The sequence below is a fragment of the Oculina patagonica genome, chromosome 13 (genome assembly GCF_052425735.1).
Source record: "Oculina patagonica isolate OP01 chromosome 13, crgOcupat, whole genome shotgun sequence".
Classification (NCBI taxonomy): domain Eukaryota; kingdom Metazoa; phylum Cnidaria; class Anthozoa; order Scleractinia; family Oculinidae; genus Oculina; species Oculina patagonica.
In genome coordinates this window covers 27,406,014-27,423,213 of record NC_135770.1, presented here as the reverse complement: position 1 = coordinate 27,423,213, position 17,200 = coordinate 27,406,014, and the positions used below count along the sequence as shown (strand labels likewise).

General features: G+C 38.6%; 1 protein-coding gene across 1 annotated transcript; it reads left to right on the top strand.

The window, feature by feature from the left end:
- Positions 1-9,872: 9,872 nt before the first annotated feature.
- LOC144636542 (protein cornichon homolog 1-like) lies at positions 9,873-16,159 on the top strand. Its single transcript, XM_078495777.1, has 5 exons — positions 9,873-9,983; positions 10,058-10,126; positions 11,232-11,344; positions 13,673-13,816; positions 15,055-16,159. Exons 1-5 carry the CDS (start codon positions 9,909-9,911, stop codon positions 15,077-15,079), a joined length of 426 nt encoding a protein of 141 aa, XP_078351903.1. The 5' UTR covers positions 9,873-9,908; the 3' UTR covers positions 15,080-16,159.
- The last annotated feature ends 1,041 nt before the right edge of the window (positions 16,160-17,200 follow it).

Sequence of the window (17,200 nt, the reverse complement as noted above, 5' to 3'; positions counted from 1 at the left end):
CGCTCACAGGATTCGGAAGCAAGTTAAAAATAAAAAGAGAAGTGCTTCCGAGTCCTGTGGGTGAACTATGGATATTCCGCGATTGGCGAAAACCAATATTCTAGGTATTAGGAAGGCCGTCAGCAGAACTCCTCCAGTCATGTAGAAGGGATACGTATAGTTTCCTGTCTGGTCCGCTACCAAGGTTGAAGAAGGAAATTCCTATATATGGAGGCAAACACGGCAAAGACAGAAATTTAACGTGGCTCTGAAACTGCTCCAAGGGAATTTTTTCAACTTTGCATAAAGTTGTATTTTAACGTCATTATTCAACGATAATAAATGAACTCGTCTTTTAGTTATAACTACTTAAAGCTAAAATTAAAGGTGTTTTAACACGTTTTACTGTTTCTATGGTAACAGTGATGAGGGACTGGTCAATAAGTACAGGGGGGTGGGGGGTGGGGGGGGGGGGTCGGGCGGAGCAGAAAGGGGGTGGGTCATCAGTTTCTGAGCCCTCGAAAAGGGGTGGGTTATGTAGTTCTGATCTACACGTAGGGGGTGGGTCATCTTATTTATATCAGTTTTAAATGATAAATTTCTCGAAGTGAGAAATTTTAAATGATTTTCTAGCGATTTCAGGAGGCCCAAATATAAAATTTTCCCGGGGGAGCATGCCCCCTGAGCCCCCCCTAGATAGCTTGTGATCGTAGCATCAGTTTTGCCTGTATCTCTTCAGCCTGCATAGATTCACTCTGCGCTTTAGGCTTTCACCAGTAAACTTTTTTCTCAAACACTTTGCCAATATGAATTACCGGTATAGACAGTGGTTGTAGACATTTTCTGTGATCAATTTCTGCATTTCTTGAATAATTGTTTATAAATTTATATTACGTACAGTTTCAGTTCTCGCATATGTTTGTATCTAAATTTTTTCATGGACTTAACACACAAATATGTGGAAAACTTAAAAAAGACTTGCATAAGAAGTGAAAATTTCTTCCTGAAAAGACGTACATGGAGCATCAGTGTCCATCAGGGAAAATTAGCGTGGTGTATGTGAGGAATCACACTTTAAAAGCTGATATCAAATCAAAAACCTCCAACCCCTTACAGAATAATGATTTCTTTTTAGCAAAGGGGTGGGTCATGTAATTTTCTACCCGCTATCAGGGGTGGGTCAGTCAGTTTTGAGCTAGAAGGAAGGGGTGGGTCACAAATTTTCGAGCCACCACTTTTCCAATTGCTCCGGCCCACCCCCTCCCCCCCCCCCCCCCCCTCCTGGTACTTATTGACTAGTCCCTGAGGAAGAAGAAGAGAAGTCAAACAAAGTATTAAAGGAAGTACAAACCGAATTCGCGAACAGGCTCAAGAACTTGGAAGGAAACTCCGCACTGCGTGCTTGATCAGAATGCGCAGTTCTAGCGCAGTTATCTGATTTATACGGTAGAACCCCGATTTCTCGAACCTCAAGGGGCAACGAAAACTGCTTCGAGAAATTGGAAGATCTGAGAAATCAGGGGATAAATTCAGTAAAGAAGTACTTATGAAGGGAAACGAAAACTGCTTCGAGAAATCGGTAGTTTCATCATCATCGTCATCATCATTTGTTAACGCTCGGATTCTGCAGAGTACACACTGAGAGTAGCTTATACAATAGACCACTTTCGCATTCTCAGTATTGGACTGGAACTAGCTTGCAATGGAGGCTCATGCGGCGGAATATCATTAAAAACAGCTTCATGTCATTTGCATTTGAAAAGATTACCCGCATGAGCCTCCATTGCAAGCTAGTTCCAGTCCAATACCGAGAATACGAAAGTGGTCTATTCACAGTACACAGCACAGTGGGCAAAGACCAGACCATTACACCGGGAACTCCATGCCCTACTCTTTACGATAAGTGTGTGGGTTCTTTAATGTCCCCTGCTGATTGTAACACTGAACATGCAGAGACAGGGCCTTCGGTTTATCGACCTTATTCGAGAACTTCAAGACTAGAATACCTAACCATTTGCAGAAGTCATTGCAAAGACAGCATATTCTCCTAAGTTATTTTATTAACCTGAGTGTTTGTCCGGTCTGGGACCAATTCTATTTGTAAGGCCAGGCTCATTGCCAAAAACTCCTTCTCGCTGTATATGCAATAATAAGTTATTCTTAACAGTAAGTTAACTACTGCTGTTTTTAATTAGTTGGTCGAAAGGTGCAGTCTCTCAAAATGTAGACTGTTCTAGAGTTGACTGTTCACAGACGTCAATTTTTTCGTAATTTTTCGATCTATGAGCGCGCGGAAAGAACAGCGAGAGAACTGGACGCCAGCGCAAAACGGGAGGCGCAAGGGAGTGGGGGGTGGGAAGCGCTCACGCTCGCTTCGCTCGCCAATTCTCTCCCTTTTTGCGTTGAAAAATCGGAGAGGCTGTTGACAGTCTACTCAAGATGAATCTTTAGGCTCTATAGAAATGCCATTGTCTCTGTAATATCTTAAGGCCGGAAGCTGTTGATTGATACGTCGATGTCGACATCTGAGCGTGTTCAGCATTGCTTTGCGAATCTCTTTATTTCTGCCATAGTTTAACAGTGGATTAAGAAGACCATTGAGTGTCAACAGCAAAAAGTAAAACTGCCGAACGGGATTTAATCGCAGTCCCAAAGCATACAAGATTAGAGGGCTCATCAATGCTGGCAGAAAAGAAAACAGGAAGCACAACAGGATCACTGAAACAGTTCGTGTCAGTTTTCTCTCTTTTTCCACCGCAGCGCGCATGTTTCCCATTTGTATCCGCATGTTTCTAAAGTGTTGTCTATTTTCGATTAAAAATCTGACATAGTTGAACAAAATTATGAAAACACCGACCCCATAAAACAAAAATATAATAACGAAAACAATTTTGTAACTGAAAGTTACCGTTTCAAGGAGTATGTAGACCGTAAGAGTGGTCAATATGGTTAAAAGCCAGGTTAAGAGCGTTGCCTTGACGACACGTGCACGTGATCGACTCACGTGACTTCGATACCACGCTGGCCTGCTCATTGCTAGGTAACGATCTCTGCTTATCATGGCCAGGTTACTAAGGGTAGCTAAGTAACACAAAATACCGATGCACGCTTTCTCGTTGCCATGTTTCGGGCACATGTGTGGATGAAGAAAAATTAAACTGTTTTTAATGACATTAAACAGAGCCCAGATCAAATCAGTGATTGACAAGTTGCACAGCAGCAGCAGTGAAGGATGTTGTAGAGATTTAGTCCGTGTTACAGTGATGAAGACAAGCGTGTTACAGATGAACGACATCACAGCCAGCAGTGTGTCGAGTGGTACAACAATGTAGTTACTAATGTCTCGCACCTGGTGCTGGAGGTCTTCAGGAAGGTTGGGCATCAGACATGCTTGATAAGGAAAGTGACTAGAGTTGATGGACTTGTTTGTTCGATTCATTTTTCTGGAAAAAAATATATATATTGCAGTGATTAATCAGTTAAAATTTATTTAGATTCTTAGGTTTTGTAGGTGTCGCCATGCAATTGCATGAGTTCAACCGCAAAAATTGAGCTGGAGCGATTGACACGTTTACAAACTTGATTCACTGACTGATTGACCGACTGACTTGATGACTGATTGATTTGATTGTTTGTTTGATTGATTGTTTGATTGATTGATTGTTTGATTGATTGATCGATCGATGGATCGAGAAAGCGACCTCTCTCTTATGAGCACCCCTCGAGCTTCCAAGTAGACAAAAAGCTGTCGCCCTTTGGCGCTCGTGATCCCCCCCCCCCCCCCCCCCACACACACACACACACACACACACACACACACACCACCCAATAAATTCAACGATGCTACAGCCCTGTTTTATGAGCAATTTTATGGCTTTTGTGCGCGAAGAATTATTGGTAAATGTACTTCAACCTCTTTTTTGGTACGGTGGATTGTACTGAACGTACCCGACTTCAAACACTCACTGAACCTACCCAGAGCACGCGCCTTATATTACTTGACCAGTGGATGCGGGTGACGTAGGCCATAAAAAGAGGGTCTCAATGGGGTGGTGGCTCTTACGGTTAACGGTTAAAATTTTGGCTTTTTTACGGCTAACGGTTAATTTATTTCCATAACGGTTAACAGAAGTTAAAAGATAAATTTTCATTGTTTTAAAAGTTAAAAATTAATTTCCATTATTGAAAAACATATTTTTAAATAGGTCTTAGGGCCATTCTAGATCTGGGACGATGAAGTGAACTAGTTTGGTTTATTTATAATTACTGACCGATTCTTCACGCGGTTAACATATTTTACGGCTAACGGTTAAAATTTTCCAATTTTTACGCCTAACAGCTAAAGTTTTTGCCGTTTTACGGCTAACGGTTAACCCCTTTGAGACCCTCTGAAAAGAGGATAAATAGCATACGTGGCCTGGTTTAGTTTAGATTTGAGTTGAGAGCGATTTGTTTTCAAGAATTACTTTTTAGGCCGTAACGAAGAGAAAGCAAAATTCTTGCATCTCGATGGCTCCCCTTGAACGTCCGAAATGAAATGAGCGCCCAAGGCGCCAAATCAAAACATAGCAGACGTTGGCTGTTCAGTAACACTAGGACGAACAACTGATTGACCGAAATTCTGAAGAGTGCACAATGTTTTCGTTTCTCAATATTATACAACGTACGTCTGTCCAAGCTTAACTATCAAACTGTTTCTAGTTTCCTTTCTCTACTGCAGCTGCCTCCCCGTCAGAATTCGCTTCATCATTTGATTTTTAGCCAGAAGGGCGCCTCTCGGATCGTTTGAATGAAAAGTCTGTTTGGAAGGCCTGTAATGAGGGTCTGAATGGGGGTACCTCGATAGCACTAAATACTTAATTTTTTGCCTCTAAAACATGAAACAGTTAATTTTTAGGCATTTTAACACTAACAGTGAAAAATTCACTGTTACAGTAAATTTTATCCAGAAGGAAATATAAATGGCTCCAAAAGGGCCTTGAAGAAGTTTTCAGACCTTTTCCGACGATTTCCGATCATTTCGGAAGATTTCCGAACACTACCGAAGAGTTCTGAAGACAACGGAAGATATCTGGAGACTACCGAAGATGCCCGAAGACTACCGAAGATATCCGAGGACAAAACCGAAAATTTTCTTTTAGTTTATGAGTTATTTCATTACCTTTTTTCGAAGAGCAAATAAAAATTTACAATGCTAAAAGACAATGGGTTTTTCACTAACAACCATCTAAACACTTAATTGTATATTCTCCGGTAACAGTAAACATTAAAAAATTGGCCAATGTAACACCAAACACTAAAAATTATGGGCAAATAACACTAAACACTAAACCCCATTCAGACCCTCTTTTTATTTTTTTTTTTTTTTTTTTTTTTTGCCTTCTCCCCCCCCCGGCCGCCGCTCGCGGAAAAAACGCCGCCCATTAAGTGAAAACTAGTGAGGTCGACTTGTGGCAAGTCTAACCCTCGTAATCGCCACAGACATTCCGTCAAAAGTCTGATACCAAAAAAAGTCAGTGAAATGTCACTCGAACGTTCGTTCTCACGAAAAATAAAAATTAATAGGCGTTGTTTTTCGTGAGATAAAACGGGATAGTAACAATTAAATATCTCAGCGAAGAATTTGAGCTGCAAAACGAACATATCAATATGACCTGACACGAAAACAATTCGTGTAGCTTGCACAACTGACTGTAAAATTTTCAAAGAAATGTCACTTGAACGTTCGTAATTATGAAGGAAAAATTTATGCCCGTTGTTTTCCGAGGGATAAAAATGTGGTCAATTTTGTGGGAAAAAAGGCCAGCAACATTAGTTTGTCAACTCGGATAGTAAGATTTAAATATTCCAGCGAAATAATTCGAACAGACCAAACCAATTCGCAAATGAAAAAAAAAATGAAAAAATTTTGTACGTGCATCTTGTGTACCTTACGGATAAATATCTTTTTTTTTTAATTTCTCTAACAAGCTTTCTCGGTAGTTATGTTTCTTTCTTTTTTAAACACCCGGACGGAAAAAAAATAACATTAAGAAACTTTTTCGTCTCATGATTATTTTGCTTCATGTTACAAAAGAGATCGATCGTTAAGGTTATTTTTATTCAAGGCAAAACTAACGATTCTTAGATATTACGGTTAAAACTGAAAAGTAGAGACTTCTCATTTGCGCCAAGTAATCAAACAGATGATTTGCTAAACAAATATCTTCGTTAATGGGTTGGTTGCCCCGGAAAATAATGCATTTAGTGTAATCGCTCTTTACATAATTCTTGATCCGTTAAACTATCGAACAAATCGTCGCCGTTCGATAAAAAGTGCGCAAATTACCTTACTTGTAAAAACGGACTTTCTTTCGGCTTCAAGTATCTAGTAGAGAATTATGACGCACCAAATCTTGATCTTTCTAAGTCGCGACTGTCGTTTGGTTCTTGATCCCCCTCGCTTGCAGCAAAACAGAGACAAGAGAAAGGATAACTCGCCTATCTCCCTTTATAGAGTTAATTTTTTCTCAAAGTTTCCGGTTTCCTAATTAGTAAGGCTAATAATTCATTTTCACTGAGAACCACTTGTGTCGAACAAAATACACACCACTCGCTAAAGGAAATTACCGTCTGAGGACTGCTCGAGTGATTCAAAATTCACAAGGAAAACCTTTGGAGGAAAATTGATTCTGTTGTAAAACTAAACGGAGTTGATCATAATTATGTGAATTAAGGTTACAAATTCACTTAAAAGTATCATAGAGTTGCCTTTTTCAGCTTTTTCGCAGGAAATGCGCTAATTCCGTGTCTCGTTTTTCTTTACAGATGTATAGATTTGCAGTTGATTAAAATAACAATTAAAGCTGTGAAGACATTTGAATGACAATAGGAATATTTCATTATTTTTTCGAACAGATCCGCGCCACTTACCGAGAATTACACAGACAGAGTATAGATTGTCGTAATGATATTTAACTCCAAGTAAAATTCTCTATAATGGATATCTCTCAGTTATAACAAGTGCTTACTGAAAAAAGAGACAGTGCGATCGATTTTAACATAAGTACAAACCGAAGATCAATAGAAACCCGTCACGGGGCGTCACGGGGATTTCGCAGATTTTTGGTCTAATCAAGTGATAGGCAATTTAACCCATGAAAAACATTCAGTCTTCAACAGCTAAAGGAAGATATAACCTAAATTTGCGGAGAGAAGTGAAACTACGGCTATTAATAGTTATCTTTTTTAAGTAGAACCCTCTCTGATGGACATCTCTACTAATGCTTACTAAGTAAATACCCACAATGATCAACTTTAACATGATTTTAAGAGGTTCATAAACATGCCAAGATCCCCAGGAAACACTTAAAAGCACAAAGAGTCATCAGCGAGAATACCTCAAAACAGTTAAATTTTATGCACATATCAATGGGATTTCAATGAATTGCATCGCGCATCCTTGCTGCGCATAAGTTTTCGCGTCATTTAGCGCGCGCACGAGCGCGCGCGCGCACAGAAAACTACGAGATTCCTTTCAGGCCTAACTCGGTAGGGAAATAAATGGTCGTTTTCTCTTAAATGAGCACAGTGATCCCCTTTTTTAATGCCTTACTTTAAATGTCATATGGTTGTCTACAATATATCGCGATTTAAAGAAAAGTTTAAAATTCTACATTGAGATATTTTAATTTAATGCCGTAAAAACACGTTTTTAGGTAGTGCCGATAAGTAAACGTGCGCACGAAGCAAAATCTTTAATTTCTTTCATTTCTGTGCAATAAGAATAGTTTTTAATATAAGATCAAAGTCTATTTTGTTGAACTTGACTAATACTTAAATGCAATAACGATTTTTTCTAGAAACAATAGTTCCCCATTCGGTTTACTAGGGTTCCTAATATATACCTCGCGGGTCGTATATTTACTCTAATAGCCATCGATTTTAAACAAAAACTAGCGTGGTGACCCCCATTTTTTATTTCATTTTTTTAATGCTCATAACCAAGTTTCAGAAAATTTTTCATTAATACTCCTTCTATTTTAGTGGAATCACATCAGTTAAGCCGGGGGGAGGCCGGGCATAGGAGGGATTTTGGACAATATTTTACTGGCAAAATTTTATTGAAGTTGAGTGACTCATTAGAACATCCGCAAATGCTCTACGGTTGAGCATTTGAACAGAAAAACTTAGCTGAGTTCAAATGCTCGGCCTATGCCCGACCTCCCACTTCTGCGACTTAACATTGATAGGTGCATTCATATATATTCTCAGGCATCATTTCCTGATGTGTCAAAAACTTCACGCATGTCAATTTTATCATGTCAGAAACGTAAACTTTTCAAAGGATTTGTACTTTTTTATCAATACTAAATTTCCCATTATGGTGTCTTCTATTGCCTGGACTATTAGGGAATTAATAGGAAATACAAAAAAAACTTTTTCATTTAAGCATCTTATCCAAGATTTCAGTCAAGATTTCAGTCAAAATCAGTTCCAATTTACAAAATCATAAAACTATCATAAGCTCGCAAATTATAATTGTGCAATGGAAGGCGCGGTGGCCTTATACGGTCAGTTTGCTGTACTCTGGATCGATTGAAAAGAAAGTGGCGAAGAATATTTGTACAACGGGAAGTTCTCCATCATTTTTTCAAACACGTCTTAAAAACAGTGCATAGATTCTGAAATTTAGTTTCATACTACATAAAACATTTGTTGAGCTGAATACAACATGTATGATAACGTGTAGATATTATCGTTTAATTTTCCGTTAGTACCTCATTGTTACCTATTTTCGCGGGAGCTTAATTTCGCGAAAATGGAACGGGCATATTTCGACGCACCTATTTGGCCGAAAAATACACTTAAAACGTTAAAAATACGTTTTCGCCTGTCTTTAATTTCGCGATTTTTTAAAAATCGCGAAAATTAAGTCCCGCGAAAATAAGTAACAATAAGGTAAAACAAGCTTCAGTCGACTTCGTGTACCAAAAATGCATGTTCTTTCGCTTGTCGAATAGGTTTTAAATTACGCTACTAATGAATATATACATATTCGGAGCACTTACACTCCATTAGAGCGACTCAGAATGACTGTCGCCGAAAACCGAATCCAAAGTACTCACACCTGGTCAACTATAATAAAGTAACGCAATGGCCAATCAGAAATCGAAGTATAATTCGCTCTAATGAACATCTTATAACAAGTGTTAAGTAAGTAATGAGGTACTATCATCGATTTTAGTTTGATTTTGAATGGCCAAAAACATACCGAAATTCTAGGAAACGCAAAAATAACGGTTTTATTTTGTAGAATAGCAATCAACAAATGACAGGAACCCGTTAGAAAGTGAGGATGGCCAATAATGGTGACGATGGAAATGGATTGGAAACTCAAGGGTGTGTTGTGAAGTTTCAAGGAAGCGCGCGGAGGGGGGGGGGAGGAGTCTGGAGCCCGACAGAATAGGGGATGGGAGGGGTGAAAAAAAGACATTAAAAAGCTAGAGCTATCACCATATGTGACAGAGCTGGTTAGGATTTCACGTTTCTGGTTAGCTGGTTAGGGTTTCAAGTTTTTTCTTTGGCGGTTCATGCCACCATTTCTTTCCCTCGTTTTTTTTCTCAAAGCATCCTGGATTTTCTAGCGCTCAAATCCAAACAACGAACGAGGAGGTAACCTGCGCTCTGGAAAATAACGCCTGATCGCAGGTTAGAGAGGAGGTAGATGGTGAGGAACCTCCCCCCACCCCCCCCCCTCCCCCCCACAAACACACACACTTCCCCATCCGGTCGCGCTTTGCACTTCTCGTTTTTCCCCTTCTCTCCGGGCCCCTGCCCCGGGGCCTACCACCCTGTCTAGGACAACCGAGTCTTTTTCTTTGAACTGGGTCCTAAGCTTGGTGACCTAGCCTTTCTGTCTTGGTGGCGGACAAGTGTCAAAAAGCAAAATGTCGTTCGAAGTTTTTGCGTTTATTTTAGCAATTCTCATCAGTATTGCACTGATATTTTTCGCAATTTGGAACGTAAGTACATGTGACTCAATCTTAGTGTAAGTTAATTTGTGTCACTGAGTTTTCTGTTCCTTTATTTCTTGTAGATAATAGCGTTCGATGACCTTAAAACAGACTACAAGAACCCTGTGGATCTATGCAACAGTCTAAATCCAGTGAGTTAATTTGTCTCTATTTATCGATCTAAAAATCTATCGAAATTCCATAATCTACTTCTATGCGTATAATTCATGCTAGTATTAAGTACCAATAAATATTACTAAATATGTGGAATATATTTCGCTTATAACGATTTGCTTTCTACATTAAAGGGTTTGGTTTAGAGTTCCCTAACATATGCTTATATTTGCCCTTGTATTTGTTCCCTGAGTTTGTTGATGAGTTTTTGCTCAGCATAAAACAGTGGAGATAGTAAATTTCTTTTCATGATCTTTACAGCAGTTCTGTGCGTAAGGTAGTTCGTTACTGTACCCTTCAAATACCCTTCATTTTATAGTGGCTTTTAGAGACATTCATAATATATTAGAAACTTTGAAGACACCTGCCTCAGCGGTTGCTTGTAAAAAATATAAGTTCTATTATTGTATTAAAAATATATGCTTTATATAACACTTATGGTGATTAATTTAATTAAACTTGTTGATTTTAAATCATTTGGAATCAGGCTTTTACACTCTGATTATTTTGTTACAAAATTACAATTAAATTTAACTAATCTGAAATAACTTATGAAAAGGGGGAATAAATAGAGAGGAACTTTTTTCTCCATAGCTATTTTCTCTATGTAGCTATTGATGCCAAAAGGCCTAAGTAACTTGTCAATGATGTTTTGCATATTTTTCTGTTCATTATCAAGCCGAAGAAATACTGTACATTTCAACTACGTGCCCTCTGTGTTAGAGCTAGGTACTATGCTTGGGCTGGAAATGCACTTGATGTTTTAATACAATAAATTTTGGATTTATCTTCATATATGTTCACTTTTTAAAAGCATTTTGCCAATATAGAGTCAATAAAATCATGTTTACTGCCATTCCTATGCAATTTATATTGTACCTCTATTAAACGACCAACCTCTATTAAGCGGCCACTTTCCAAAGTCCTGAAGGTGGCCGCTTAATAGAGGTCGGACTGTAACTCTTACTAGCCATTTTACAAGGGCCATACTAAAAAGACCAAGTGCAATATTCTCCCAGTGTGGATTTAACACTCGGTTAATAAGAATTAACTAATGTTTTTTTTTTTAATTTCTTTATGCAGCTTGTTTTACCCGAATATGGAATCCACTTATTCATTAGTCTTCTTTTGCTGGCCGGAGGCCAGTGGACAGCCTTCCTATTTAATCTTCCTCTGATAATTTACAATATTCACAGGTAACCAAACTATGTGCCTTTAATTTTCATACACCATACAATGTTACTTTGCTTTGACAAGAAACACCACAATATTGCTGTAAAGAGAACTTACATGTACATGTAAGAATTTCATGAAGACCTTAAAGTGCATATGAAGCGAAATTTTTTTCTGTCTTTTTTAGTTCTTCAATATGTATATAAAAACACTGTAAACATTAAAATTCTACTGAACAAAGATTCGAGCGAATTTTGTGGCTATAAAATACTGTTTTTCTGTCAAAAAAGTGTCCGGAGACTGGGTCGAGTTTATATTGCGAAATCCTGGCTGTGACGTCACCTTGGTGGTAGCTTGGTTGCGAAGGTTTTGTTTACAGTAAGCGCTGAGTAAGGAAATATGTCAAGTGACAGCTGTAGTTTAGCGTGACTTATGACTCTTCGGGTAGCGAAGAGAGTAAAGAAGAAACAGATGAAGAAGAGTACAATATAGTTTTTAGCCGGTTTGCCCTTACGAAGACGAACCACTCGCGAGAGAAGACGAAGATGACGATCAAGACGAAGAGGACGATGAAATAGAATGGATTAAAACACGTAACGCGACTACCGAGCCGTCGAGGCGCCGAGCCACTCAATTTTATACCTTACTCGTTCTTTACACAGTTAAGGCGACTTCTGAGCCGTCGAGCGGCCGAATTATATAGTTACCTTACTCGTTCTTTAAACACTTAACGCGACTACCGAGCCGTGGAGCCGCCGAATTATATACCTTACTCGTTCTTTAAACACTTAACGCGACTACCGAGCCGTCAAGCGGCCTTATTATATACCTTACTCGTTCTTTAAACACTTAACGCGACTACCGAGCCGCCGAGCCACCGAATTATATACCTTCAGTACTTGTTCTTTGAACACTTAACGCGACTACCGAGCCGTCGAGCGGCCGAATTATATACCTTACTCGTTCTTTAAACACTTAACGCGACTACCGAGCCGCCGAGCCACCGAATTATATACCTTCAGTACTTGTTCTTTGAACACTTAACGCGACTACCAAGCCGTCGAGCGGCCGAATTATATACCTTACTCGTTCTTTAAACACTTAACGCGACTACCGAGCCGTCGAGCCGCCAAATTATATACCTTACTCGTTCTTTAAACACTTAACGCGACTACCGAGCCGTCGAGCCGCCGAATTATATACCTTACTCGTTCTTTAAACACTTAACGCGACTACCGTGCCGTCGAGCCGCCGAATTATATATCTTACTCGTTCTTTAAACACTTAACGCGACTACCGAGCCGTCGAGCCACCAAATTATATCGCTTCAAAAATGGCCCTGCATTTTGTAATTGCTCCACTGGTGTATTGTGACACCCGGAGTAAAAGTTGTGATTCAATAACTCTCGTTGTTCGGGCCACCTCGCGAAGTTTTTGCCCTGTCCGCCATATCTGATGCTTTGGAGTGAAATCAACAATCAACCAACGTGACGTCATGAGCTGAGATCACGTGGTATTTTGGCCGCGCGATTTTCCGGCCAATTTTAGAGCCAAATGCTGCAACTTTTTGGGGTTGTAAAATCTTCAATTTCTTTCCTTTCTTTTCAAACTTTCAGGGTTTTCTTATAAGATGTTAAACTTTAAAAATATGCATTAAAAGATTTCGCTTCATATGCACTTTAAATTTTTTGCGAGTTTCACAGACTTATTCAAGCTGTCAGTTAAGTTTGTATACATAATTTACATCGACAGACATTTGTATGACTGTAGTGTCTTGATGAAGCTGAACAGAGATCAAGTTTAGCACAACAAGCAATCGGCGCAAAGAACACAGCAAAATTCTCCTGGGAAGTTAGAACGGACTAATACAAAATCTTGATGAAAGAGAAAAATTATATTTGATGAGCTGAGTTCTATATAACATTCGGTAAACAGACATTTCTACATACACTTGGCCTTTGAAAACAATTAAGAGAGAAAGATATCGCATGTTAGGCATATAGCCTATGGGAGATGTCACGCTACAAAGATAACGGAACTTTTGTCATACAAACATTCAATACAGAAGTTGTCAGCTACTTTTATTTAGTATACGTTAAATTTTTGACAAATAAATTTTCTGAAAATTATTTAGGAACCCTTGGGAAATGTCATTACTTCTACATGCATTGCATGTTGTTTATTAATAATTGAGGTGGCAAATCTTTAATCAGGGATTTCTGGGGCATCATCTGTTTATATTGTCACAAAAGTCTGAGATATTTATGTACAACTAGTTTGCAGTTATTGGATAACACTAACTTCTCACACCATTTTAAATTATGATGTTTGTTTGGTTGGTTTTATCCCAGGTATGCTAATAGGCCGGTTATGAGCGTTCCTGGACTTTATGACCCAACAGAGGTTATGAATGCCAGTGAAATGTCTCGCTGCCAAAAGGAAGGATGGATTAAACTTGCTTTCTTTCTACTGTGCTTCTTTTATTATCTCTACAGGTAAGTGATCATTGTTTCAAGAGGATTGGTCTAAGGTCTTAAATTTTTGATTTGCTAAATTATAAATTATAGGAAGGTTTACAAGAAGAAGACGTAATAAATATTAGATAAACACATAGTCATCTGTTAAACAGCAAAAGAAAATTGCCTTATTGTTACTTATTTTCGTGGCAACTTGATTTCACAAAAATGGAACAGGTATGTATTTCAGGGGACTTCATTTTTTTCATGATTTGGACAGAAAATATGTTTTTAAAAGAACAAAAAATGTCAAGAATAAATTTTGGCGGGTCTTTAATTTCGCGATTTTTTGAAAATCTCGAAAATTGCAGAAATTAAGTCTCGTAACAAATTATAAGGTAAAAAGATAAAATAAAGTTTAAAATATTGATCAGTAAAATGTTATGCTGTCCGGGGAGCAGGGATGGCACAGTGGTGAGAGCGCTCGCCTCCCACCAGTGTGGCCCTGGTTCGATTCCCAGACTCGGTGTCATATGTGGGAAGAGTTGGTTATTGGTTCTCGTCCTGGTTCCAAGGGTTTTTCTCCAGGTTCTCGGGTTTTCCTCCCTCCACAAACAAACATTTCCAAATAATTGGGAATACATGCCCCCACAAGCTTCTAGCTTTATAAATAAAGGTACACTGTACAAAAAAAAATGAATGACTAAAATAATTTAGATAAAGAGGGGCTTCATAGCTTGGATGGCAGGACTTGCCAAAGATGGGGTCATCAGGCGATGAGGTCGATTGTTTACGCGTCGCTATTTATGCACGTTAGTTCGCTGTGATTGGTTCATTTCGTTCCTCATTATTATTCCGACTAAACATCCGAGGGAACATCATCTGTTACTCGGAATAATAATGGGGATCGAAATACACTGATCACAGCGAACCAACGTGCATAAATACCGACGCGTAAACAATTGACCTCATCGCCTGATGAAGACTAGCAGTATTGCAGTCGAAATGCCGCGATCAACATCTCAAAGCGATTCTATCGTGAGACAAACGAATAAACGTTCATTACCTATCTTACACCACTATGGACAATATTCACATCTTTAATGACACTTTCAAATATTTAAGCCTGGCCCGATATTTGAGCCAAAGAAATCCATTGATATGCCTCACAGAAGGCTGGATTGCATGATCAATATGGCGCAATGTTAGTACAGTGACATGAAATGCTACATGTAGTAGCAGGCTAAGCTAGAGCACTCTTTTGCGTTTCATTTCAGGATGATGTATGCCATGTTGGTGTAACAGACTTCGACACACCCATGCAGCATAAATTCTCTACTCATTCACTCTTGGGACCCTAGCGAGATGATGTTGGCTCTGGCAAAGAGATATTCATTTTTACCTTGTGTACATGCCTGGCATCGTTTCCTAACAGTGGCTTTTACATCAATTTAGATTCAACAGAAAGAACTTCATCCTTTGGAATCTTTTTGTTTTGTTTTGTGCCATTTTGCCACCTAAGAAGCAACAAATGACCTGGATATGAATCATGCCTCTCTTGGTAAATTTCTCTTTGAAAATCAACTCCAGAACATTTGTCTGTTATATGAAAAGGCACCTCAAAATTGGCACTGTCCTTCATTGAGTTTGGGTGTTTTTTTTTTAAAATATCACCACAGTACACTCAATACACATTAATGTCCAAACCTCCCCAAACCACTCACCATAATCCCTCTGATAAGTTATTCTCTCCCTCATCACCAAAGGTTTAGCTCTAATAGAATTATGTAATTTCCTACAGTAGTAACGTAAATCCAACTGTATCTACATTCAGCTAGCTAGTTTACTGGTATGTTCTGTGTTTGTATCATTCCTGTATGTTCAACTATTTTAGAGAGACCACCTTCAGTATAACCTGCGATCATGCCCACCTTCCCTACTTATCATCTCACGGAAGGATTCTTTTTTTCCCTTTCAAAAAAAAACCTCCTGATCGCTGCTTATCAGTATGACAATAGCAACTGTGTAAAGAGTTTTTGTACAAGATTTGTATATCATGCAGTCCATCAGGATGCTGTTGTGAAACAAAAACTTTTTAGCTGTTGTTTTGGTTTATCTTCTTGAGTACAACCCAGTCTTGTATTTTGGTAGACTGTCCAAGGCCTCTATTTTTCAACGCCAGCAAAAAAAGCAGCACTCATCGACCAAAAAAAAAAAAATACAAAAAAAAAAAGATAGTTGTGGACAGACTAGTATTTTGGACACTTACGGTAATCGTCATGTCATGTGTGGTAGTCATTAGGACCTTAGCTTTAAGCTACCAATCTGTCACTATTTTATGAGTCAAATAATATGTAATAAAGTTAGAAACATTTCAATAAATTGTCTGAATTTTGAAGGTTATAAGTCATTCATGTTTTGGTTTGTTCTGCTACAAATGATTATTACTAAACCTACTAAGCCCATCATTTTAGCCACAAGCTCAACCATAACAATTCTCATTTCTCTATTAAGGCAGTTGGCAACGGTTTTCAGTACTTCTGCCGCAGTGATGTTATTAATTAAAATAATGTCCAATCACTGTTGAACGTTGTGGTCATTCATGTGACCACCTGTTAAAAAACCTGTTAAAAACACCCTTTCTGTTTGAACCTGAAGCGAAAACTGAAAGGGAAAAAACGCTGCTGAGCAAGGAAAATGCAAGGGGGGGAAAAAGGCATGTTTTCCCTGAGTGCCTGTAACAGGTTAGATATTGCGTACCAGCGGCCTCAAGCCTCCACTTTCAAAAAAAAAAACATCAATGAGATTATATTTGACCTGAAATGTTTCCCCAGTGCAATTATTACTCCAATTTTCCCTGACTTTTCTTCAAAATGTCAATTTTCTCTGACTCATAATAAAATTCCCTGACCTTGAAGAATTTTCTTTTTCCCTGACCCGGGGCAACCATGCACTTGTTACATGCCTGGCAATATTTTCAAAGAAACATGATGACTGTAACTCTTGAGAAAACAAAGGCAGCTTTGTTTGCACAAATTCTATAAACTGTATTAAAAAAAGGAATTACCTCTGTTAAAATCACCTTAATTCATGTTACCGATGGTTGTTTTAATGAAGCTACATTACAGCTTCCATATCTTGAAATTCAGAAAAATTTACCGGGAAGTAGCTTATCATTCATACAATGTACATGTGTACCCCATCATTGTTTATACCTGATTGAAGAAACGTTGACCCGTGAAAAACGTAAATCATAAACGATGCGACCCAAATGCTAACTGGGAAAAATAATCCCTATTTGTGACAGAATACACATGATATGACAGGTTGCATAAATCATGCTCGTAAGTCCCCAAAAGAAGAAAATCCCCCTCTTGATTATTAACAAAATGAATATTACTAAGCTTGCCAAAGCTGTCTACC

Bases quoted from the DNA above. Each gene is read 5' to 3' on its own strand.
- LOC144636542 (XM_078495777.1), top strand. From the start codon at position 9,909: ATGTCGTTCGAAGTTTTTGCGTTTATTTTAGCAATTCTCATCAGTATT. The intron at 9,984-10,057 runs GTAAGTACATGT...TATTTCTTGTAG, and splicing joins TATTTTTCGCAATTTGGAAC to ATAATAGCGTTCGATGACCT. The intron at 10,127-11,231 runs GTGAGTTAATTT...TTCTTTATGCAG, and splicing joins TATGCAACAGTCTAAATCCA to CTTGTTTTACCCGAATATGG.